The sequence below is a fragment of the Henckelia pumila genome, chromosome 2 (assembly GCF_033568475.1).
Source record: "Henckelia pumila isolate YLH828 chromosome 2, ASM3356847v2, whole genome shotgun sequence".
Lineage (NCBI taxonomy): Eukaryota > Viridiplantae > Streptophyta > Magnoliopsida > Lamiales > Gesneriaceae > Henckelia > Henckelia pumila.
The window spans coordinates 108,675,419-108,701,494 of record NC_133121.1 but is presented as its reverse complement, the minus strand read 5'-3'; the positions used below and the strand labels follow the sequence as shown (position 1 = coordinate 108,701,494).

The 26,076-nt window shown below is 35.0% G+C and overlaps 3 protein-coding genes across 3 annotated transcripts; 2 read left to right on the top strand and 1 right to left on the bottom strand.

The window, feature by feature from the left end:
• Nucleotides 1–7,696: 7,696 nt before the first annotated feature.
• Nucleotides 7,697–8,870, top strand: LOC140883884 (uncharacterized). The gene has a single exon (XM_073290499.1). It carries the CDS (start codon nt 7,769–7,771, stop codon nt 8,639–8,641), a length of 873 nt encoding a protein of 290 aa, XP_073146600.1. The 5' UTR covers nt 7,697–7,768; the 3' UTR covers nt 8,642–8,870.
• Nucleotides 8,871–11,034: 2,164 nt separating this feature from the next.
• LOC140883747 (uncharacterized) lies at nt 11,035–13,634 on the top strand. Its single transcript, XM_073290333.1, has 5 exons — nt 11,035–11,357; nt 12,179–12,417; nt 12,586–12,698; nt 12,893–13,033; nt 13,120–13,634. The coding sequence occupies exons 1-5, from the start codon at nt 11,120–11,122 to the stop codon at nt 13,376–13,378; spliced, it is 990 nt and encodes a 329-aa protein (XP_073146434.1). The 5' UTR covers nt 11,035–11,119; the 3' UTR covers nt 13,379–13,634.
• A 3,642-nt stretch (nt 13,635–17,276) lies between these two features.
• Nucleotides 17,277–25,621, bottom strand: LOC140878124 (cell division protein FtsZ homolog 2-2, chloroplastic-like). Its single transcript, XM_073281736.1, has 13 exons — nt 24,605–25,621; nt 24,451–24,522; nt 24,326–24,355; nt 23,988–24,081; nt 23,293–23,353; nt 22,762–22,785; nt 20,999–21,629; nt 20,305–20,604; nt 19,615–19,705; nt 18,774–18,898; nt 18,182–18,274; nt 17,710–17,775; nt 17,277–17,621 (listed from the first exon to the last, which is right to left on the bottom strand). The coding sequence occupies exons 1-13, from the start codon at nt 25,619–25,621 to the stop codon at nt 17,493–17,495; spliced, it is 2,733 nt and encodes a 910-aa protein (XP_073137837.1). The 3' UTR covers nt 17,277–17,492.
• Nucleotides 25,622–26,076: the final 455 nt, after the last annotated feature.

Sequence of the window (26,076 nt, the reverse complement as noted above, 5' to 3'; positions counted from 1 at the left end):
GACGAATTTCTGGGCGTTACATCGAGTGTGCCTCAATTGAGATTATTCTATGCTACACTTGGAGTACTTCTCCTCCCATGATATGGTCAAATATCAACCATTGGATCATCAAGACATATGTCAATTTTCATAAAAATATATGGGTCTCACATGATCTAATGGTATTGAAATAAGAAGAAAAACACTCTCGGTGTAGCATAGACTAATCCCCTCAATTGCTAGTACTAATTATATGGAGTCATGGTACAAATTTTTTTTTGAAATTTTTAATATATTAATTTTCAATAATTTTGGATTAATTTAATATTAACCCGGATAGTTCGATTCAAAAAATTAAAGTATTGGAAGGCTTAAAATTTTAGCTCGGGTAGATTGATATTTCTGGCTCCGCCATTGATGATATAATTTTGAATCCAACTAACTACTTGATTTTAGTAAATAATAATAACATTTTTTATATTTAATTTTATCTCTTGTTATTTCAATTTCAAAAATTAATAAAATTATTTTGAAGTTTAAAAAACTATCCCACTATCTATTTATTTATTTATTTATTTGTACATGTTTTTCTGGTGTTTTTGGATCAAGATTCGAGACTTACATCGTACCAGGAATACGTTTCTGTCAATCGAGGTCCGAATATATACCAGATAAACAAGTGGATTTGGATTTCGACCACAGATTCAAAAAAAGCACTCAAATTCAAAATTCATAGTCTGAAACTAAAAGCCACGTTAACCAATCGAATAGCCTTGATATTCATTATTTGACACCTTTCAGATGACACCAAAATAACCTATTTTCCTATTAAAAAAAAAATAATAGTTACAATAATAATAAACCTACCAGATGTCATCATAGCTAATGGTAGTCATGTAAAAATCAACCCTAAAATTAATATTATTTATACGGGTTCTAAAGAATTTATACATCAGTTGATTTAACTTCAAAAATATTATACATGAATAAATGTTATATATAAATGATCGTACAAACATCCCAACATATTTGCACACAAACTTAACTAGGCATGCTTAAGGGTTCCACCGGACCGGTTCCGGTCCGGTTCCGGGTCCATAATGGTCGGAACCGGTGGGAACCGGTTAGAACCGGTTCCGGACCGGTTCCGGTTCCAAGGTTACTTACCTTGGAACCAATTCGAACCTATGTTCGGTTCGACGTCAACCGGACCGGTTCCAGTCCGGTTCCAACCGGTTCCGAAGTTGGAGTAAAGCAGAGAACGGACCCTGGACTAACCTCCGTGCCTAGGTCCGTGTGCCATCGGGTTTGAGCAGATTTCTAAAAAAAAAATTTTTGAAGGGCACGGACCCTATGCACGGGGTCCGTGCCCATTATAACAAAAAAAAAAATTGAAACTTTGGTTGATTATATTCTTGGTTCTTGGTTGTATCAATGTTTGAATGATTTATTTTTTATTAGATAATTATAACCGAGGTCCTTACATAACTTGAAACGTTTAATTTTACAATTGAAATCTAAAATTCATCACGATTAACTAAAATATACTTTGAATACTCCGGTTCTTCGTCGGAGCTTGAACTTTGAAATTTGTCGAATGCTCCAGCGGTCCTATTATTTTTTACGGCTGCAAACCAGTCTTGGAGGCATGTCAACATACTAAGTGTTTCTGGCTTTAAATTAGTTCTTTGATCACCAATGATTCTTCCACATATTGAAAATGCCGATTCGGAAGCAACACTAGAACTTTGAACGGCTAGGACGTCTCGTGCAATTGCCGCTAACACTGGATAAAGCTGAGAATTTACTTTCCACCAATTTAGAACATCAAAACTTTCAGTAGTCTCAATATATTGGCTCAGATAAATTTGGATCTCATTGTAATTAGTTGTTGTAGCTTTTTCCTTCAACTTTTGTCTTTTCAAACTTTGAAAGAAGTTGATTGCTCCAGTTTTGTCTATCTCCATCGGTCTCTCATCTGACTGTGCACTCGGTTCACCCTGTTCTCTTGCATACAAATCAAACAATTCTTGGAGAGAATGTGTTATTGACTTCTTTTGATCGTCAACATTCTTTCCAAGAAATTTAGCGTAATATTCAAAAAATATGTCTAATCCACCTTGGCTTTTACTAGGATCAAGTAGTGCTGCTAAACCATGCGAAATTGGGATATTCTCCCAATATTTCAAAAATTTATCTTCCATGTTAGAAATAAAATCATGCATAAATGAATCACCACGATGTTCCATAAATTTAAATATCATATTAAAAATCAAAGGCAAAAACATGGGAGAAGTGGGGTAGTGAATGCCAGAAAATTTTTCGGTTGCTTCTTTAAAAATTTCTAACAAAGAAACAACATGACTCAAAATATTCCAATCATCGTCAGTCAAGACTAAAGCATTTGCAACAATATTATTATAGTATGGAGTAACTAAATCTTTAAAACGTAATAAAGTTTGAAGCAAATTATATAAAAAATTTCATCGAGTGTCAACTGGTGCAGGAAATTTTTTAAATCTAATCTCATTTGATTCTACTAGTTTTTTTCAATCACGTCCATATCTTCTTTCACGTAATAATTTTCCACATGTTTTGAATTTTTCTATTACAGTACACAAGCGATCATCCAATGCACATTTAACACATAAGTTGATAACATGACAAGCACATCTAACATGAAGCAACTTTCCATCTAAAATCGGTTTTAATGAATCCTTTATGTATCTAATTGCAAGAGTATTGGTACTCGCATTATCTAATGTAATAGACATTATTTTATTTTGTATTCCATAAGTCTTAGCAACATTACAAACATATCTAGCTATAGTGTATGCATTGTGTGACGATTCTAAATAATCGAGTGATAAAATTCTTTTTTGTATACACCAAGTTTCATCAATCCAATGACATGTAACAACAAGATAAGATTCAAATTTAATATTAGTCCAAATATCAGTCGTCAAACTAACTCTACACGAAATATTTGAAAGATGCGATTTTAGTGTTTTCTTATATTCCTTATACATATTGAAACAATATTTTTTAAGTGTATGCCTAGAAATATTATGAAAACCCGGTTGAATAGTACTAGTAAATTCAACAAAACCTTCTTGTTCGGCTAGTAGGAAAGGTTGACAACATTTCGTAACAAATTTAACAATGGCTTTTCGAGAAATATCTTTAGTAATCGTAAAAGCTCTACCACTTGAAGGATTAATTTGTTGTTGAGTTGGTTCTCTACTGAATGGTTGTAGAGTATCCGGGTCAAGTTTATGTACCTTGACTAAATGTTTTTTCAAAGTACCAGTACCACCGGAACCACCACCAGTTTTGTAAGAATATTTGGTTTTACAAATTTTACATACGGCAAAAAAAGAGTTGTCCGTACCTTGTTGTTCGATATCAAAGTGATCCCAAAATTTACTTCGTTTTGCTCGGCTTGTCGTCGTACTCGTTGAAATCGTGTTGCTTTCCCGAGCGAAAGATGGTGTCCCGGCATCTAAATTGGGGATTTGCATTGCTTCTTCCTCCTCGTTCCCAGGTTCGACTTCATCAAAGTCGGGTATATAGGAAAAATCTTGAGCAAGATCGAAGACACATTCACCACCACGACCACCACCACGGTTTGAAGATGATGCCATTGAATGTAGAGAAAGTAGAATTTAAATAAATATATATTTGAGATATAATTATAGAGAAAGTAAAGTAGATAATTGTGAGAAAATGGTTGTGTCAAAATAATGAAAACTATATAGTATTTATAGAAATTTTTTGGGTATAAATTATAATTTTTTTTAAAAAAATTGGCCCCCTAATTTGGGGGCCAATTTGCAATTAAACCATGCAGTAGCCGTTGGCAACGGCTACTGCATGGTACACAATTGCCAACGAATACAATGTATCCGTTGGCCAATTGTTTTTTTTTTATTTTTTTTACCGGTTTCGGATCCGGTTCCGGGTCGGATCCGGACTTATCCGGAATCGGTCCAGAAATCGGAACCGAAACCGGATGAACCGGTTCTGAAAACCCTGAACCGGTTCAATCCATTAGTAAATGGATTGAGCTCGGTTCCGGGCCCGGTTCCGGGCTTTTTGGGTCGGGTCCGGTCCGGTTCCAGGCCGAACCGGCCCGTTAATCATGCCTAAACTTAACTGTGTAACACTCATTCTACACATTTTTTCATCTCGTAAATAAACAAATAATAGTTCAGATCATGATACACCGAAAATATTATTCCTTGTATTTTCGTTATTTTTTTATAACAACATATAGCAAATCCGTACAACAAGATCTAGTGTATAATGAATCGAGGTATAATTTGATATCAGTTTGTTGACCTGATGTATTAATTTGTCGGAAAATAGAACTAAAAAATAAATGAATTTGGAAGTGGATGAAATTAGGGTGGGTTCAGTTGGATGTGCTTTAACAAAGCTAATAAAAAAGCAAGCAGCCCACTTCACTTGTCATACCAGAACCGCATCATTATTATATAAAATTCATCACTTTTTAATGAATATTTGGACTAAGATACGTACAAAATTAGATTCATGGACGAATCGTATGCATTTATAATAAACACACTCCACCATTTATCTAAATTAAATTAAATGATGTTGAAATAATATAATTAAATGGGACCAAGTGGTCATAATAAATTATAGAATTAAAAGAGCTAGCTCGATTATTGATTTAGAGGGTTGTGGAAAAGTAGGCTAATTTTGTGAATTATTATTTTAGACAAAAGCCATTATTAAGTATTTTTTCACTTTCTAGGGATCCCCAGAAAATCTAAGGTATATAGTAGAAGACATTACTTGTATTTAAAAAAAAAAAATCTACTAAACATATAAGCAATGTTTGGTACACCGGGTAGTATATATTATACTTGAACTTGATGAAGACGAGCAACTTATAAATTAAATTGTGCTAAATATAATTATTTCCCAGTTTTGATAATATAAATCAAATTTATTACAAATATTTATGTACTCAAAAAATTTTGTGTACAAGCATGCGTGCAATATTAGCAGAGAGTGCTAGAGTAATAAAAATAGCAACCAACCATTTCAAACATACTATTTAACCTTTTTCCTTTTATTGTTGAGGTAATTCTGACAAATAAATTTTTTCAGAAAAATTAGTCTTCGAAGAATAGTTATATTATATTGGTCGCGATGGCACACGCGCAATGTGTACATAAAATAAATGATACGATTTTGTTATGTTTATAAACATAATATTAAATTCATAATACAATATTATTTAAGTTCTGAAATAGAAAAATAAAAATTAATAGTTTTTAAATTTGAAAGAGATAATTGGTTAGGGATTTATTATAATATATTATTTAAAAATACATGAATAAATAATGAAAGAGTTATTTGCACCAAACACCCCTGTGAAATATTGAAAATGTACATTTATCTCCTGTGAAATTTTAATAGGCATCTTCAACAATAATCTTTTAAAAAATTAGCACACTCGCCCCATCAGATAAGTGATTGTTGCGCATGCGCCCCTCATGCGACTGGGCAAAGATTTTGATATTTTTTTTTTGCACCAAATACCCTGTGAAATATTAAAAATGCATATTTAACCCCCGTGAAAATAATTTTTAAACATATTCAACTCATAATACACAATTTTTATTAAATCTAATTATAAAATATTTAGCAAACACTTTTTGTTTATTAATATTATTTTTAATTTTTAATTTATTATGATTATATAATTATTTTCCAAAAAATATTATTTTTTTTGAGAGATTTAAAAATTACTAAAATATTAAATCAAAATGATAATTTCATGCATATCACTTTTCAATTTAGGATTATAGATTTTTGAACCAAAATCTAATTTTTTTAAAATGCATTGCAGAATTTTCATTAAATAATAATACACAATATTTATTAAGATCTAATTATAAAATATTTTTCAAACATTTTTTATTTTATTTTATTTATTTTTTATTTTAAATTTATAATTTTTAATTAATTTTTTTTAAAAAATTATTACTTTATCTCGTTATCATTATTTTTATCAAATCACTTCGTGTTTTCAATTTTTCCATTAAACATGATTCATAAATAAGGATTTAAATATCTAAAAATATCAAAATATTGAACCAAATGATAAGTTCATGTAGGGGTGGGAAGAAATACCGAAATACCGGAAAAGCGTACCGAAAAAATTACCGAAATTACCGAAAAAATCGGTATACCGAAAATTACCGAAATTTTCGGTATCGGTATGGTAAATTTTTTTTCTGTATACCGGTATATACCGAAAAATAATTTTTTTTAAAAAATATATATATGAAAATTTTCGGTATACCGACTTTTTTGCCGGTATACCGATTTTTTTTCGGTATACCGATTTTTTTTTGAATTCGGTATCGGTACACAGTATAGATTTTCGTCATACCGAAAGTTCGGTATACCGAAAATTCGGTATATTCCGTATACGGTACGATATCGATATGAAAAAATTTCATACCGATTTTTTCGGTACGGTATACCGTACCGACCCACCCCTAAGTTCATGAATGTTACTTTTTTCAAATTAGAATTATATAAGCATATTATTTTTATTATTATTTATTACAAATTGTGCAATGCATATTCTCGAAAATTTTTAATTTGGTTCAATAATATATAGTTCTAAATTAAAAAGCAATATGTTTAAACTCATCGGTTTAGTTCAATATGTTGATACTTGAAATTATTTAAATACTTGTTTATGAATGCATTTTTAATGGAAAAGTTGAAAATACGAAGTGAGTTTAATAAAATAATGATAACATAATAAAGTAATAATATTTTTTAGAAAATAATTAATTAATGATAATACGTCGAAGAGCTCCAGAAGGGTTACTAGAGCGTTGGCTCGTCTACCGAAAAAAAAGCGGGGGACCTCGGGTAGGCAAGTCACAGAATCTCTGTCTCTAGAACCTATTATATGAGCAGGGGCGATAAAACCGAAATGAGGGTTCCGCCCTCCGAACCGAGCGAGATTGGAGGGATTCCTTACAACGGGACAGAGACTAAAGAGTCAAGACTGGTCTCTTACTGCCCCTTCTTGTTGAATAGTCTTGGAGCAGAAAGAACCACTATAATGACCATTGGTCGAAATCTCGTACGATGGATAATCTTTTTTTTTTTATATAGAAAAAATAAAAAAAATAAAAAAAAAATAAAAATTAATAAAACAAAAAATGTTTGCTAAATATTTATAATTGGATTTTATTAAAAATTGTGTATTATGGGTTGAATAGATTTAAAAATTATTTTCACATGGGTCAAAAATGCATTTTTAATATTTCACATGGTATTTGGTGCAAAAAAAAATATCAAAATATTTGTCCAGTCGCATGAGGGGCGCGTGCGCAACAATCACTCATTTGATGGGGCAAGTGTGTTAATTTTTTTATAATTTTAAGGTTTAAGATGTCTATTAAAATTTTACAGGGAGAAGTGTACATTTTCAATATTTCACCGGCGATGTTTGATGCAAATAAATCAATAATGAAATCAGCAGTCAAGAGGTTGGAAGTTGAAACTCGAGACAAAATCAACCACTATAAATAATAATATTATTATTATTCTATTATATTAGTAATTTTTTATAAAAAGAAATGAGAAGCAATTATTTTAAATTTTTTTTTTTTAAAAAAAATCTTGTTGCTGTGGACTCAAAAGTTCCCTTTATATTTTCTTTCTTCCACTCCCACCTTCAACGTATTATACCAAAAACACGTTTGCCTAACAGAGATTATCATCTCGTATGCCTCAAGTCGATCTTGTCGGCGCCTGCGCCGGTGGAGGAAATGACCGGAAAGTCGTCTGCGAAACTCTGGCGGACGATGATTCGCCGGAAAACGAATTCATTCCCGACGAAGAAGACACCGATTTCCCGCCGGAGTCTTTCTGGCTGTCCAAGGACGCAGAGTACGATTGGTTCGATCGCAACGCCTTTCTCGAGAGAAGAGATTCCACCAAAGGCAACGCCAACTCTGCGAGTTTGAATCCTAATTCTAACCACAGTTCTCAGAGATTTTCCTTCACCTTGAAATCCAAGGCTTCCATTATCGGACTTCCGAAGACGCAGAAGAACACCTTCGTGGATTCAAGCAGAAGGACCTGTAGATCGGCGAACGTGAGGCTGTTCCCCAAGCGCTCCACGTCGGCGGGAAAATCGACCGTCGCCATAATCGAGCCTGGGTCCCCGAAGGTTTCTTGTATCGGAAGAGTCCGATCGAAGCGCGGCCGACGGAGGTCGAGCTCGTCGAAGCCGCCGGAGAAATCGAAAACCAGCCGTGAGAAGCCGGTGGAGAAACCGAAAACCGGCGGCGAGAAAAAAAAGACGAAGAAGAATAAGAAAGGGGGGTTTTATTCCAAGTTGATGAGCGTTTTCCGGTCCAAGAAGGCTGCTAAGATTCCAGACCAGTCGGGTAGCCGGAAGATTGTGGAGGAAAAACCGGAGGCGGTCGAAGCTCAGTGGAGGAGCCTGAGTCTGAAGGCTGCGAGCGAGCCGCCGAGTTTGGGAGGGATGACTCGGTTCGCTTCGGGGCGGCGATCCGGGTCTTGGGCCGCCGAGGATTTCAACCAGCTGGTTTCGGAGTTGGACCGGCGCGCGTGTGGAATGGGCAGAAGCTGAGCGCGTGGACATCAGTGATTCACTCCGATGACGTGGAAAGAATTGCTTCGAGTTGTGGCTGTAAATAGATAGATACGGGAGCTGTAAACATTTTAATTACTGTTTACTTTAATTTTTTTTACTCTGAAATGTATTAGATTGGGGCCCACCAGTGTTTGTGTGTATACGGTGTATTGCTACATAATTCCACGTGTGCAATTGTATTTTAGTAATAAAAGTTTTGAGATTCTTCCGGATTCTTCTTTTTATGGGAAAATTCTTAGTGGGGCTCAAATCAATGGCCATGATTTGATCTGCAGATGAATCATCACCGTTGATTTGTTCTTAGGGTAGCAACCCCACGAGAAGCATAGAAATTCCCCTTTTTATGATCAAAGTTTACAAAGAATTATAACATTGATTCTAGAATATTCATTTACATCTTTTAGCTCGGATGTGTTTCCGGTGAATTCTATGCTTTGATTTTTCCTCGATTGCAGTTGGTGGTGTTGCATTTATTTTTGGGAATTATGATTCTTTATGAAAAATGAATTGTGTTTATTTTAGATTTCTTTTTTTGTTTTTTTTTTGTAATTTCAATTTACTTATGTCAATTTTCTATAGAATTTTATGTTATCAACGTTTATGTATTTTAGAACATTTTGGTTCTCAACAAGCTTATTTTACGCTTACTATAATTAGTATTCATGTATATTATTGTACACCATTTATGTGCTTTGATCGCTAATATATATATATTTATTGGATGGGGATGTTATAAGGAGATAGACTTCAACCTTCAATTTTAGGTTTGTGCCGTCAAATAAGAACGAACTTATGCAGGAGGAATGCATGCGTTGCTTTCACGTTCGTCGGATTCGGAAAATATGTACGATTTTTATAGAATAAATTTAAATAATTATATGTTTTATCGCTTCGAATTGAAGAAATTTAATATTATAATTTACGTTTTTTTAATGACCATATATTAATATATATTGTTTTGAGACGTTTTGACTTTCGTATGCTCAAATTCAATCATACAATAACTTTTTATTTATTGTTTTAATTATAATTTAATGGAAGTAGGAGAATTTTGTTGACTTGAGAGTTATTTTTAGCCTTAATTTCATGGATTTGTATTTGTCTTAACGGAAGGTAATCAATGATGAGTGTTGAAAATGTAAGTGCATGTGTGTATGTCTATGCATATACACGTGTGTATATAATAGATGATTTTTTTAATTTAATTTAAATTAATAAAATGCGCAGAACAGTGAAATAGGGAGCCTCCATGTTTGACTCTATTTTTTTAGTTGTAGGGATAGGAATAAATATTATTTAGAAGCATCGCCTCGCCCGCATATTGTGGAATATGAATTCCATTCTTGAGATATCAGCAATCTCCTTTGGTCATATCAAACGAGAATATATGTATAGATTGATTAATATGCTATATAAGACGTTCAAAATCATGTATAATATACATTTTTTTTTTATGTATTTTGTGATTTGCAAGTTATTATGTTGATCTATTATTTATCCAGTTCATATTGAAAAATAATTTTTGGGATTCTCACATTATAAAAAAATAAAACAAAAAAAAACATTTAATTATTTTCAAATAAACTTAATTTGTATCTGATAGTGTTTTTAAACTTGAAACTAGAGCCGATCAACCAATCCAATCCTTGAGCAACCTCTTCTGCGTAGAAGTAATTTCGGCTTAGTTTGGATGATTTTATTTTATTTTATTTTACTAAAATCAAACGAATTGTCATATATGGTTCGATATCAATTTTTTTTGTTAATTATTCCTTTTTACATTATTATATATATCTTTTTTCCTGATGAAACCATATATTATGTTTTTTAAAACTTGATAATGTAAGGACTTGATGCTTATATTTTATTCACTGATATAGTGATATTCTTGTATATAGTGCATCCTATTTATATACAATTACATCAAACCAAATATTGACAAGTGCACATGATAATGTCAAAAGATGTCGAAGGGTTTAGTTCAACTTACCTTAAGCTTATTTTTTTAATAGGGTCTAACATCCATGATTTGTCATGTCAACCCTATAATATTAATTATGCATATGTGTTGAAATGTGGACTTTGGATGAATGATTTGAGTATTAATCATATGGTGTGATCTCATTAACTTTGAAGTGGTGAAGGTATCGTGGGCTTGGTCTTTTATGTGGGCCAAATCTACCTCGATTATGGGCTCGTTGAGCTTTGAATTATGGGCCTTTGTGTAGCATTAGGCCATATTATCAATTCATTGATTTGTTTACCCTTTGTATGTTCTATCTTCCAAACCAAATCCAATCACATAACCATTGGTCAAAATTAATGGATCCACACGTGGGTTCACTGATTTTAACTGATCATAAAACGTATGCGCGGTTAGCATTTACTCAACCCTTCCAAACCAAATCCAATCACCATTTAATTCCAAAATCCAGCGAAATTAGTGAGTGGAAAATGTCGACAACCGTGAGAAGAACCGTTTTCACTCGGCTAGCCCACCGGACGATCGCCGCGCCGGCACTGGTCCTCGACCATTGTACTCGAAGAATGCAAACCCTAGCCTTTGAAGAGATCAAGGTCTCGCCGGAGAAACCACACAGATACACGGCGTTGATACTTCACGGCCTCCTCGGATCCGGTCGAAACTGGCGTTCTTTCTCACGCTCCCTTGCTGCATCCTTAGCCCCCGCCCGTATGTCCATGTTTTATCTTCGATCCTTGTCTTTTGCATACTATTAACTATTCTGGCCGAAGCATCGTGTAATTTTAGAATTTTTTTGGACTCCTTTTTGTTACCTCGAACATAGAAACGCACATCAATTACTTGAAATAGAAGGTTTCTTAAATGTTCACATCAGTTACTTGAAATAGAAGGTTTCTTAAATGTTATTCTAAGAACTAAATTACTTCCTGCACAAATATGTAATGTTCGAATTTTATAGCCAAAGGTTGGGGCTATGATACTTTACAATGATGCTCAAGCATTTGTTATTGCGATTTAAATTTTAGAGTAGCTTAGTACCAGAATCATAAATGCACTTATGGTATTGTGACAATATACTGTATGACTACAAATTCGCACGATTGAATACACACCACTGAGTGGTTTCTTAGGTCTTTCTGATCCCCGAAGAAAATAGGATTAGGAGGAAACAATTAATCAATGAGTTTTGACGTGTTGTTAGCAGGGTCGATTGAATACTTAATTTGTGCTAATAAATGCACTTGAAAGATGATCGGGGGTTTTTGGCATGTCTTCACTCTGACTACATTTTGCATTCAAAACAGATCTCAACCATGTAATTGTATCGTGAATTGATGAAGTTCTCACTTCTGAATGCATTGGTTGTGTTTATACTTGTCAAAGTTTTATGCATTACTTGACTGTAATGTAAGTTTTGGAGTTTGTGGATAATCCAAGAAGGCAAGAACAAGGGAATCAGTCCACATTCTCAGAAGTGATTGTTCATTTGGTTTCTGAATTTATGATTTAGTAGCCGGTGGTATGAACAGAATGGAGAATGGTGCTTGTTGATTTGAGGAACCATGGGAAGTCAGCTGAACTAGATGGATTTTTGCCCCCACACAATTTGGAAAATGCGGCGAAAGATCTGGCCAATTTGGTGAGATCTCAGGGCTGGGATTGGCCGGATATTGTTGTGGGTCATTCAATGGGTGGAAAGGTTGCGTTGCAGTTTGCTCAAAGTTGTGCAAATGGGGATTACGGGGACATCGATGGCTTGCCCAAACAGGTAATACCTTCTATGGACGCTGTAAGTTTTGCATTGTGAAATGTCTTGCCAAATAAAAGAAGCAACACCTTTTTTCAGCTAATGATTTGTATATTTTGAAATCTTGATTTTCTGGAGGGCTTTGGATTTTTTGTTGGCTAACTGATGTGTGAAACTGTTGCAGAACAGCTGTGGGTATTAGACACTGTCCCTGGTCAAGGAAGCCGAGAGAACAGTGATGGGGAGGTGGAGAAAGTATTGCGAACTTTGCAGAGTCTACCTTCAACTGTGCCCTCTAGGAAGTAATGTCTTTTTCCTTTCATTATTTTCTTTCCAGAAGCATTTTCTTGTTTGTGGTGAGGAAGGTGGGTTGAGTTGGCGTTACTAACATCAAGTCTCACTTCTGTCAAATAATTTCTTGAATATTTTTTTAATAATCTATATATATTCCTCCATGTGTTATTTGTCATGAAATTGGTCGTGTTTCTGGTTTAAGGTGGCTGGTAGATCACATGCTCCAGCTTGGGTTTTCAAATTCATTATCGCAATGGATTGGAAGCAACCTTAAAACATCAGGAAAAGAAGTTACTTGGGCTTTTAATATCGAGGGAGCTGTCCAGATGTTTCATTCTCTCGGGTAAAGAATCAAAATCGACTCTTGGTGAATAACATTTACCGGTTTAGTGTTAACATTAAACGTGCAATTTCCATGTATAATGTTAGAGAAATGGATTACTGGCCCCTGTTGGAAAACACACCCAAAGGCATGGAGATAGCCATTGTGCGTGCAGAGAAGAGCGACAGATGGGACGCAGACGTTATAAAGCAGCTAAATAACCTTTCTTCTAAAAGGTCCGACGAAACAGAAGGGAAATTCTCGGTTCATGTTCTTCCTAATTCCGGCCATTGGGTTCATGTTGATAACGCCAAGGGGCTTCTCGAGATTGTTGCCCCCAAAGTTGCATCGTTGGGTTTATGCTAATGACGGAAGTGGTTATAGTTTTACTCGTGTGGTCAGGACTTGGTCCGATAACATTTCTGAAGTTATCAAGTAATAAATAAAGATGTTGGGGTTTAGTAACGTTTCAAAATAGTGCTTCTTGTGAGGAGGAGACATATTTGATTTGAACATTGTTTAGTATTAGCAATGGTTAACCCTCATTCTTATTCTTAAATTAAGATGTCAAGTAAAATATGTACCTTATTCGAAGTATTAATTTCAGTTTGCATTGAGCTTTTTTTAATGTTCCGGTGCTTCACATTTTTTTAAAAAAAAAAAAAAAAAAACTTTGACTGTGTAATAAATGTATATCTGCTTAGAAAAATAAATAAATATGTATGTTTGAAAGGATTAGGAAAAAAAATAAATGTTGATTGTTGGATTAGTTTGGAAGAGAGGTATATATATATATCTTATCGAAAAATACATAATGCATTTTACTTAGTTAAGAATAATACTTATTAAAAATATTTTAATAAGAAGTTTGTAAACATGTAATTGAAAAAATATAGCGACCTCAATTAAGTTAAAAAGAGTTAATAAAATGAATGAAATTATAAATTACAGGAATGTAGGGAATAAAAAAAAACATTTAGACAGTTACTTTACCAAAATAATATAAATATAGCAATAGAAACATGTGAAATAAATAAAATAGATTAAAACAAGTAAAAACAATAAGCATAAGGGTCTTAACCTTACTCATATTTATAATAATAAGTAATATTTTTGATATAAAATATAATACTCTTTAATAAATAACTCATATAAAAGATCCGTCAAAAGAAAATGACGCTTAAAAAGTTTTTGTCTAAACGGTAAATAGCATGCCTCCAAGTATCGACAAAATTCATTTCGGTTTTAATATATATATATATATTATTGTTTATATTCTTATTGAAGTTTTTCATTAATAAACTAAATAACGACAGTTTTTGCCTGAACTATTACGACCGTGAATGAATTCCAAGTATCGAAATGAAGCTGAAGTATTTATTCTGGGTCTGGTGCATGTTTATAAAGAGAAATCAGACAGAAAACAATAATTACCGTTCTATGATTTTATAAAATAAAAAATAAAAATGACATTAATTAGAATAAATTTGGATTTTACAGAATGATCCATCGATCAGCAGGTGTTGTGTATACGGAATCTGCAGGTGGAAGTAGGTGATCTTCTTGTGGCTTGTTCCACCATGGATTCTCGCGCCGACATGATGCTGCTAATTCCCACCAAGCTGGAATCGAAAGCCGAGCAATCAATCCAATCCTTTAGCAAATCCTCCTGCCCCCAGATATCCGGGATCCAGACCCGACCCGCCACCTCCACCCAATGCCTCTTCAGCCTCTCTCTCCCGCAGCAACCACCCTCCTCCGCCGCTGCTCGCGGTGGTGCTACTGGTGGTGGTTGGCGGGATTCTGTTGGGTTTTGCTGATCTGATTTGTTGTTGTTGTTCTTGGATTTAGAGGTAAGGGAAGAGGTTTTGGGAGTCTTGAGGCGCATGGCTTTCATTGAGACCGTTAGTTAGTTAGTTGCTTTGGTGAAATGAATTAATTTAGGAGAATGGCTTATGATTGGGTTTGAATGGGGGCTGTGTGGATACACGTATGGTGGAAGTTGGAGGGAGACAAGAGTTTTGTGTTGTCTTTCTTTCTTTTTTTTCCTTTTTTTTTTAATGATTCTTGGATTCCATTTCGTGTGGTTTCATTTTCTGCAGCCTTTTGGGTAAATCATTGTAGCCAATCATATCCTATCTTTTTACATTGAAGTTACACTATTGATAAAAATTAAAAAAAAAAAAAAAATCAATATTGGTGATGTGAGAATGGTTTAATTCCAATGTATGTAGTATAAGCATCACGTCAATGGGATTCGATCCTGATATCCATTGTAAAAACAAGTGTATGTTGATTTAAAGATGAGATTTTGAGATTTTTTTTTTCAACGGAGCTGCTCGCGGTTATAGTAACTTGATGCATGTGAGAGTCTGTCAATAAGAGAAATTTCATCCCATCTTTAAAATATTATCTTAATGTTGTGTTGTGCATTTTTCTTTGTATATGAGATTTATTAAAAAAATATGAACTCATAAATTTTGATAAGTATACACATCTTTAAATGTATTTTAGAGCAATATCATGAGGATACCATCTCACCACCTACCAAATGAAAAGACCAAAGTTGAAAATCATATCTATTTATTATTATTTTTAAAAAAAATATAATTCTTTTGTAGGTGCTCATTTACTCAATGATAATCATATCTATTTATTAAATTTTGTTATATATAATTATTTTTTGTAGATGCCCATTTACTTTATGATTTGTTATTTATATAATAGAATCCACTGGCATGTAAAGACAAAGGATATGATCACATTCTATCAAGTGAATTTATATATATATAAATTTTGATGTAAAAAAAATATTAAATGTATGGAAAGGAGCAAAGAAAGGGAGAAGGGCCTTCACAGTTCACAGCATTGGCCATTGGGGGATATTTTAAGGTTCGAGTAGTGGAGAGAATGGCATGTTCTTTCAATGCAAGGGATTTTTTTTTTTTTTTTTTTTTTTTTTGTGTGAGGCTGATGTTGATTTGATTATTTCAAAAATTTTGAGCCATTCACGATGGAGAATTTGATTTTGTTGTATGCAATTTGCATGGGTGATTCATCGAATCGTTTGATTGATGATGTGATTTGTCTGGAATAAGTTCCACGAAATATCTCATTTCTAATCACTTCTACTTCTTTTTTCTAGAATTGTCGCTATTTCAGAAATTTTATTTTTAGTTTTATATTTTAAAATATAAATACTAGTGGGTCATGTAATTTCGAATTTTTAAAAACAAGGGCTTTTATGTCTCACTAGATTATTATCCCATTATTATTCTAATCATTCTCACATTGCCATAATATTAAATCAAAATTTATAACTGAATTCAAATTCATGAAATACTTTTTTAATTCCAAATAATATATACCTATGGATGCACCGCATGTACTCGATGCACTAATATAACGTATAATCCTGGTGTACCTATATGGAAAAATACTCGAAATTTTTGTAGTAAGTGGTTTTTTTGACATCTGTAGCAAGTGGTTACAAAAGCTGTTACACAAATATGATGCATTTTAACTTCATTTGACTAGTCAAATAAGTACTATTAAAAAAGAAAAAGCATAAAGTTTCAAAATATGTAGAGAAAAATCGTTTTAAATCAATTCTATGTCTGGTAAACCTGGAAAGGAAAACTTGCCCGACAATATTATTAATATTATTATTAAAAAAAAGCTCACCCAATTAACTAATTGGACTTTAGTGTGATTAATATTTTTCTTCAGAGTTTTGAATAGTCCACTCTCGCACTGCTAAAAGGGCCACTCATTGATTGAAGGGTCCTCGACATCTCTCTTTTTTGTTCTTTTTTTTTTAATTTTGGTTTTGTCTTCCACTCCTGAATCTCATGTGTTTCCCCAATCTACCCTTCTGATTTCTGAAGTTCAGATTTTTGTTCTAATAAAACCCCCGTAAATTAAATTTACATGGATTAAAAAAACAAGTAGACATACAAATAAACTTGCCATGAAGTCTAGGTTTTGTTTACTGCACTCGATACAGTGTATTCGGATTTGTTCACACTATCATATGGATAGTGTATCAAACCAAGGTTTACAAGGTGCCAACTGCCAAATATGATTTTTCATATAATACATGCGGGTCTACGCGAAAAAACACATGTAACCCCGAGCTTAGCACGACTCCATGGGTTGCATCGGACCACCCCAGTGTGTTCAATGACACTGGTGCATTTTTCTTCCGCGAGTTTAGGAGAATGCGAGTATTATGTGTAACACAATATTTGGTGTGGAGCTCTGATAGGGTAAACTACTATGCTTACGAATAGTTTTTAGGTGCACCGACTCAAATACATAGATTTATGAAGTTTAGTAAAGGGAAAAACCTACGCCTCCATTTGTAAAACTTAATATTCATATTTTGTATGAAAGCCAAAAACCTGTACAGATGACAATCAACTCAAAGACTTACTTTAAGATCAAGAAATATGTAACAGTGGAATAGATCGAGAGTGTTTCATGCTCGGGGATAGCGGGAACGTCCTTTCTTCCTCAAGAACTCGGGAATCTCCACTCTGCCTTCTAAAAACGATGATGGCTGCCTGTTGAAACCGAGGTTTGTCTCGGCCTGGGCCAGCTGATTTGCCTGTATTTACAATAGGGGCCAAACAAGTTGTCAGGATCAAGTGAAAAGTCGAGCAGGCGAAGCATCATTAGAAGTATGGATGAGATACCTGTAGGTTTCTCCCATCGCTTTCCTCTTGCCGTTTAAAACCAGTGGCGATCAATGTTATACTGACCTGGATTCAGTAGCATATGTATAGATCAATGTTTCATAGTATCTTGAGCTTCAAAATGTCGAACAAAAAGGCTAAAGCTTAAGTTGTTAAGGGGGGGAACAGATAACTCCACACAAAAGAAAAGTGCCCGCAGGAAACAGAAGTGGAATTAATATAGAGAAGAGAGAAGTTCATAGTTTCTGTAACATTACGATATGATCAGTGATCACTTTCACGGTTCACGGGTCCCAAATTTTGTTAAGCAGCTCAGTTTCTTTCCCTATATAAACACTTGGGTTTCAGGAATTTATAACGTCGGGTTCAATGAGCAGCATTGTTGTGAAGTTTAAGGATGTATGCTAAAAATGGGGGTACCAATTGTCGGTCAGTTTTGTCAATAAAAGCAGTCCTGAAAAGATGAACTTACTTGACCACTTAATGACGGGTCTATCACAGCACCAAATATCAGGTTGGCGCTTGGATCAACAAGATCATATATGACCTCTGCTGCAGCGTTTACCTATGATCATAAATTGAAAAACCTAAGTTTCTGAATAATACGAATGAGAGAGAAATCATGAAGAACGAAGTATACAGTAGATAGATACAAGATTAACGATACCACCGATAAATATCACATGTAGGCTGTGCTGCTGTAGCAGGGAATTATTGCAAAAGAAAACTCTCCCCCTTCCTCTCTCTCACTAACAATATGCTTATGTTTTATTGACCAGGCTAAAGTCCATTTGAACAATGCAAAAAATCATCACAAGAGGCTTCCTTAAAATTCACTAAACCCTGGAGCTGGGAGCTGAATGGAAGAAATGGTTCAAATCTACATCTAAGTTGAAAAATAAATTACGGAAGAACAAGAAGAGTAGATTAAAGCCGAGGGATCACAATTCACAATCGACATCACAATCTCCACAAAGGGATGGGCCAAATAGACATGCTAAAAACGTACTAATATAAAAACACAGGTTTAAGCCAAAATAAGAGGGGAATAGCCCCTGGTTTACCTCAAACAATGTCAGATCACTGCCGCCAGTTATATTCCACACAATTCCGGTGGCTCTCTCTATCCCGATATCCAGCAAAGGCGATTGAATCGCATTCAATGCAGCATCTCTGGCCCTGGTCTTCCCTGCACATGGCAATATTTAGCCCAAACTATATGGTGAGCCATTTTCGTAAATGATTACTTTTGTGTTTTGAGCAGAACCGTGTATTTTGTATTTTCATCCATATCCGTTATAGCGAGAACTAAGATATTTTAGAAGCATTCCGAAACTGATTGTAACTTTGTAAGCAATTTGTTGGCTTCTTTTTCTCTTTGCTCACAAAATATTTTCCATAAGATCTCTGATTTTTCATGTCGGCTCTCATGTTTGGACCAAAAAACGAGGAACACAGAAAATATTCGCTCACTACCGTGGAAAAAAGTCCCAATGAGTAGATAGCGAGATAATAGTACAAGTACTGGCCCAGGATGAATTGCAAGCAATCCCGAAGGCATGCCTCCCTTGATGGGATACTGCATACATATCTACCCCCCCCCCCCCCCACCCCCAAAAGACAGTATAATTCCATCATAATATATCCATAGTGATTGCTCATTTTAATTTTATTCACCCAAAATATTTCAAAGTGTTGAAACTACTATATTAAAGAAAATACATGTGTAGAGTCAGAAGCAACAAGTATCTCCATGCTTGAAATGCTTAAAAAATGGGGCCAAAAGCTTATTGTGAAGTGTAAACACGAGAGAATGGTCAACAAATGACGAAAAAAGTAGGGAAAATGGAATTCTCATCCAGCAAGCAATGCGACTAATATGAACTAAATGTCTTATTGCAATACCTGTTGCAGTTCCTATTCCCATTAATGAAGAGCCTGCATTAGCCATAATAGCTCGCACATCAGCAAAATCTACATTCACTAGCCCAGGTATCTGCAAATAATAACACCGGTAATTAATTTCCTTTGAACTGGAGTGGTAAGCAACTGTTTCTCCCCAGATAAATATAGAAAAAAAAACAAGCATATTTATAGCATGCACTGATGCACACACAGGAGAACACAACCCCATAAAGAACTTCAGATATGGCTGGTACTTAAGAAGATTGTGTGCATGATTCAAACATCAATCCCTGTACTTATTAAGATTGACTCTAAAAAACAGAGAAAAAAAATTACAACTTCGTAAAGTCAATCCAATCTCATCCTCAATTTTGTCATGGTAAATCGCCATCAAATTTGAGGGTCCTTAGCCTAAAACATTCAGATACACACAAAACAATTGAATTATAAACAGTGTTAACCTAGCTAATAGCCAGATTTCCTGAGACACTCGAAGGTAAATATTAACAAAAACGTGGGTAATTTCAAAACATATATATTTACAAACAACATTAAAAGCTTTCCGTGGAAATATAGTTGCTGATAACCGGGGGTAAAAAATGATGAATAACAGCATAGATTAATCAAGACATTAAAAATATACGCAACCACAATTAGTAGAACAATGGCATTTGTTATACACATCCATACCGTGATTATATCAGAGATACCACGAACTCCTTGCCGAAGAATATCATCAGCAAGATTAAATGCTTCTGTTACTGGGGTAGACGCAGAAACAGCAGTCAGCAATTTATCATTTGGAATCACTATTAACGTGTCAACATTTTCTCTCAAAGCCGCAATTCCTTCTTGGGCTTGGACAGCTCTTCTTCGTCCCTCAAAAGCAAATGGAGTCGTAACAATACCAACAGTCAAAATACCCATTGATTTTGCGATTCCAGCAATCACAGGAGCTCCTCCAGTGCCTGTCCCTCCACCCATTCCAGCCTGCGCATAATCCAAGATGAGAGAATAAAGAAAACAGAAGAAATAATTCACGTCAGCAAAGTTTCCCGCCAGTTAAATGCCGACCCAGTCAAAAACCTCATCATTTCTTTAATAAATGTAGATGTAGAATTTAGACTACAATAGTTGAAAATGAACCACTGTAATGACTATTCCTTAGTTTCACTTTCGAATCATTCGATAACATTCCATTTACAGATCATATGCATGAGGAGTGGTCTGGAATAAGGATCTGCCTTATTAGAACTGCAATTATTACTGCCAAAAATGAAAACTGGACTCCAAGTATGATACATTCAACCATAGTTGTTTATACACGTGATGAATATGAAAGACAAGATGTACTAAAAATTCATACACGGCAAGCTAAACTTACTGTAACAAAGACCATGTCTGATCCATACACTGCATCCTCTATGGATTCTTTGCTTTCGGTAGCAGCGTTCATCCCAATATCAGGGTTACCACCAGCCCCAAGTCCTCTAGTCAGCTCCTGACCAATCTGCAACCGATGTTCTGGAAAGACAGGTGACATCCTCATCGCTTGGACATCAGTGTTAACAATCCAGAACTCAACACCTTTCATTGAGCTCTCTATCATTCGATTTACAGCATTTGAGCCACCACCTCCAACGCCGATAACCTTTATCTTGGCCTCGTTATAACTGTTCAAACTTGACGAATCTTTCAAGCTCTCGGAAACACTTCCACTCAAACTATCCTGCCTAAGGTCTGAAATTGTAGGGTTTGCGTCACCCCTGAGCATCGGAATCTCCGGATGTAGACTCAGAAACGAGTCCTTGCTCTGAAACTGATTGACACTATGAGAGTTTGCTGTGCATTTTAGCTGGTGGAAACTGAAACCACTTTTTTTATTAATGCTAGGACATAAATCTTTTTTTTCGAACACTTTCACGGGGGAAACTCTTGGTCCAGGAAAATTCCTCAACCTTACAGTTCTTTGAGTATTAGGAGGAGTGAAATAAGGGGATGTGCACGTAGCCATTCCGGAAAGAAAATATGCACCTACAAGAATCGTGTTTACAGCCCAAAATGTGCAGATACAATCCACTAAATGCCGAAGTTTAGCCTACTTTTTGACACCCAACCTGTCATTAATTAAATCTGCAAATAATGAGACTGCCAATTTAAAGCAACGCAAATGTACAAAAGAGGAAACCCATTACAGTCGCAGCTGAATATTTTTAAAACAAACCGCATAAGATAGAACTAATTCACGCACTATTCTAAACGGCCAAGTAAAGTAAAAGGAAACGAGGATAGAACAAAACAGAAAGCGGCGACTAAAACCCAGAGAGAAAACCCCATTCCGCACTTGCAAATGCAAGGGTTTAACAGGAAAAAAAGCTCGTATTAATCCTTAATCAATAATTTTCAAACACACAATTGAATTTTGTTTCGAAAAATAGCATTAAACAGCAAACACAGAAAGAAGAACCAAGTAAACTCCAAAAAATGAAGGTGCTCACCTGAGCCAAGTGCTGCGTCACAGCAACAAAGAAGACTTCAATCGAAACACTCGCTGCATTCTGGGAAATGGAGAATTTCCGCTAGCAAATGGAGCTGTCAAATTTCCGGCGGCGGATGTGAACCGAGCATTGATTAATTAAAAAAAGGAAGCACGGAAGATCTCCAGGGTTCACAAATCACACGAGTCTCCTTTCAACAAACTATCTTTTCGACAAAATTGTTGGTTTGCACACCTGTACTAGATTATAATTATTTTATATTATTTATTTCTTGAAAACGAAAATATGAAAATAAGTGGGCCTAAATTAGTGGGCCTTTAGCCTTAAAATTTGGGCTTAAAATATTAGTCATGTAAACACCCTTATCGGCCGGGTTTTAAGTTGATTGGTTGTTTTTCGATTTTCCGTTAGTTCTTGATACGGACGGATGAAGGGGAAAAAGATAAAGATGCGATGCAATGATAACACATATATATATATATATATATATATATATATATATATATATATATATATTTGGTGAAGTCTTTTTCAGAATACGAATATGAATAAAATTTTTATACACGATCTCACAAATAAGATGGACGGTTCATATCTACAAGAGAAATAATTTTTTGCATAAATAAAATCGATTTGAATATTCATCTCAACAAAATGTAATATAAAAATTCTCCTTTATATTTTCATGAAACTACACGCTAGTTTCCATACTTAAAAGTTAAATTTAATTAAATTATTTAAATATTTTATAACAAATACTATATTATAAAGTTACGTGGAATACCATATATATTATGCACGCTTAGGTTACCTGCAACGCTGGGTTCTAAAAATAAAAAAAAAATGGGAACATGGGCCCCATGCAATTGTTTATATATATTTTATTAAATAAAATATTTAAAAAATTGATTTAGATTTTCAAGGTGAAAATTGTTTATTAATTTATTTTACGTATTTAGCATTATTTAATTAAAATTAATTCTATTTTATTATAAAATTTAAATTTAAATGTAGGTAATAATAATTATTATTTAATATTTATAGAATTGATTAGTGGAACCCTCAAAAAAGTTAGTCGTTAGATTTAGGATTGTGGAGAAAAATTATAAAAATTTTGTTTTGAGGTATAAATAATGTATTATACTAGATCCCACGATAAAGTTGAGTTTTTAAGTTCAACCCTTTTAAGTTCAGGGTTACGATTACCCTTAAAGTCCTACCGAAAGCTAGTGCTATATTAACTTAAAAGAAAAACATAGTTTATGTTTAAAGAAAAAACATGTAATTAGATCCAATTATAACCATTTCTAATATGCGTATTTTTGCCTTCCAAAAAAGAAAAAAAAATAAATAAAATTATACCATGCATATTTTCGGATGGTTCCGCAATGGATACATAATCCTTCTTTTAGAAAGAGAGTATCCCCAGAGATGCAAGAGGTAAACGAGGAGAAAAAGAACACAGAGTTTCAAGAGTATATATCTAAACATATAGTAATCCGTATATTATAGTTTCAAGTTTCAACTACACACAAATATCATACAACAAACTGCATGCCCTTATATCAAAGGCATTGCTTATATATATAAGTCTATGTTTAGGAGCAAACAAAAGCACATACATGCCAACCATGTAAAGTGCATAATTACCACAAATGTGACTAAACATACTGTTTCCAATAAATTTCAGACCCCATTTAGCCCACTCTCAACTACTAATCGGATCGATGAAGCTAGCTCCCTGTGCACCGTTCTTGCTTCCTTTTTGGCAAGATACCAAGTCCATATACCACCAACATGAACGTGACTGCAGCGTCGTTTTGCCGGAATTAATTTGTGGTTGGCCTAGCAGCCATTCGTTTGATCAATATGGACAACTAGAACTCCTCCTCATTGTTCTCAACTTCTCCTTGGCTTTTTGAGCCTTGGATTGCATCTGTGCCTTCTTCACCTTTGCTTCCTCACAGTACTGTCACAACCACATATCAAAATGATCACGCGATAAAACGACAAGCGAATATACGGTATCATAAATTACACACATACCATCATACCTAGCAACATAAGAACGACGTGTGGATGGAGACATACATGTGGTTTTAACAGGCTTCTGAACTCACACTTGCGAAATTTTAGTAACATAAATTTCGACATTTTGTCGTATGGTTGTGGGTTGACATGAGAGAAATTGGATTCTAGACAAAAAAATTTACCTGCTGTTTCCTTTTCCTCTCTAACTCAGCCTGCAGAAGGATCAAGAAATAAAACTTTTGATGAGTAGCAAATTTTTTTGAATGACAAGTCGATGGATATAGTAATTTTCCTAGCTAGTAATTACCAAAGCTTGTTTCAAGAGTTCGTTCTCTTCTTTTAACTGGTTCAATTCAGCTTCAAGTTCAACTGTATAAGCCTGCCAATTTGATGGAAACATCAAGCTTGAATTATCGGATATCGATCTAATGTCTGAAATCATCAAGCCATTGATCAAGTACCTGCTTTCTTGCTCTTGATCGGGCAGCCGATTCTCTGTTTTTGATCATCCTTCGTTGCCTCCTCTCCACCACCCTTTCCACCGGCCCATCTACGATCCTCTTTCGTCCGCCCCTCACCGCGTCCACTCCATACTGATTACCCGTACTATCAACTTGATTCGTGCACAATCCATCCGAGGACACTGGACTTACTGGAGATCCAATCCCTATACCTGCCTGCCCCTGCCCATATCCTACTCCACAGCCATTCCCTATTCTACCTCCATAACTACCGGCACTTGGCTGCTGTGTGTACCCGCTGCTGCTCCTTTTCGCCCCGCTAGGATAACTAGACACCTCTCCGACGCCACCCTGAGGAAGGGGCTGATAAGTTCCAACAACAGGCCTAGCAACATAATTGGGGCCTATTTCTGGATGGTTGCTGTTTCGGTACATTCCATACGAAGGTGGCTGCTGACATGGTGCGGAGTGGTGATCTTGTTCTTGTACAATGCCAGCCCGAACCAAGAAATCTTCTAGTGTCATTTCCCCAAAGGTATGTTGTCTTTGAGCAGGATTCGGATTCTGAGCGTGGCCTTGATCATCTCCATGACTTCCGTGGATTTCGGACCATACTTCATCCACCGTTTTACGACTCAGAGGCTCCGGTATATTGAGAGAGCCTTGTCTTGCTAAGCTAGATTGCTTGGCCATTCCCTTATACACAGACAAATTTGTTTCGCATTGGGGAAACTGCGCTGCATTAGCCGCCACGTTCATTGTCATCTGAGTTTGCGATTGAGCCTGATTCTCTTCAGCAGTCCATATGCTGTTGAGGAATTCGTCCATGTTCATAGACCCAAAATTCTTTCCACCCTCACACATAGTGTTCTGAAACTCGTCGAGTGTAAGCGAGTATACCGATGCTTGTCTGCCTAATGATTGGGGTGGCTGGTTCTTAGAGTGTTGCTGCTTCGAGAACTGCGACGAGGACTCGACTTCTCCCGGGGATTTGGTCTCGGTATCGGTAGTAACCATTTTGGTCTATGTGGTCAGTGGTCTGAGTCTTCCCCTGATTCCGCAACACAAGTTTATCAACCAACAAAATACCGCAGATCAGTAAAACTACCTGCAGGTCCACAATTACTACAAATCTTTTATTCTGAATTTAATATGCTTAAACAAAAAAATATACAGAAATTTTAAAAAAATGACGAGGAAAACCATAAATTCGGCATAACAACACTATTATCTATTGAAGATTAATACTGCGCGCCCTCGTCTTTACTATCTCTACTATATTATAAAATGTATAGGACACGAACTAACCACCTTTGGTTTGAGTACCTATCACAAAATTTGTTGCCATATAATTACATAAAACCCGATCAAACGATAAAGAGACAAAACTGGTCCACACTGTGGGTGAGGTCATGAGTGTTAGACTACGGACCTCTAAACTTAGAATATTATTCCAAATTGGCATTTCCCTC

Excerpts from the sequence above, each read along its gene's own strand:
- LOC140883884 (XM_073290499.1), top strand. The coding sequence starts at position 7,769 with ATGCCTCAAGTCGATCTTGTCGGCGCCTGCGCCGGTGGAGGAAATGAC.
- LOC140878124 (XM_073281736.1), bottom strand. The coding sequence starts at position 25,621 with ATGGTTACTACCGATACCGAGACCAAATCCCCGGGAGAAGTCGAGTCC. Across the intron at positions 23,354-23,987 it reads AATGAGGAGGAGTTCTAGTT|TTAATATAGCACTAGCTTTC; the intron begins GTCCATATTGAT and ends TTTTCTTTTAAG. Across the intron at positions 18,275-18,773 it reads GTGATCTGACATTGTTTGAG|GTAAACGCTGCAGCAGAGGT; the intron begins GTAAACCAGGGG and ends TTATGATCATAG.
- LOC140883747 (XM_073290333.1), top strand. The coding sequence starts at position 11,120 with ATGTCGACAACCGTGAGAAGAACCGTTTTCACTCGGCTAGCCCACCGG. Across the intron at positions 12,699-12,892 it reads TCAACTGTGCCCTCTAGGAA|GTGGCTGGTAGATCACATGC; the intron begins GTAATGTCTTTT and ends TTCTGGTTTAAG. Across the intron at positions 13,034-13,119 it reads CAGATGTTTCATTCTCTCGG|AGAAATGGATTACTGGCCCC; the intron begins GTAAAGAATCAA and ends GTATAATGTTAG.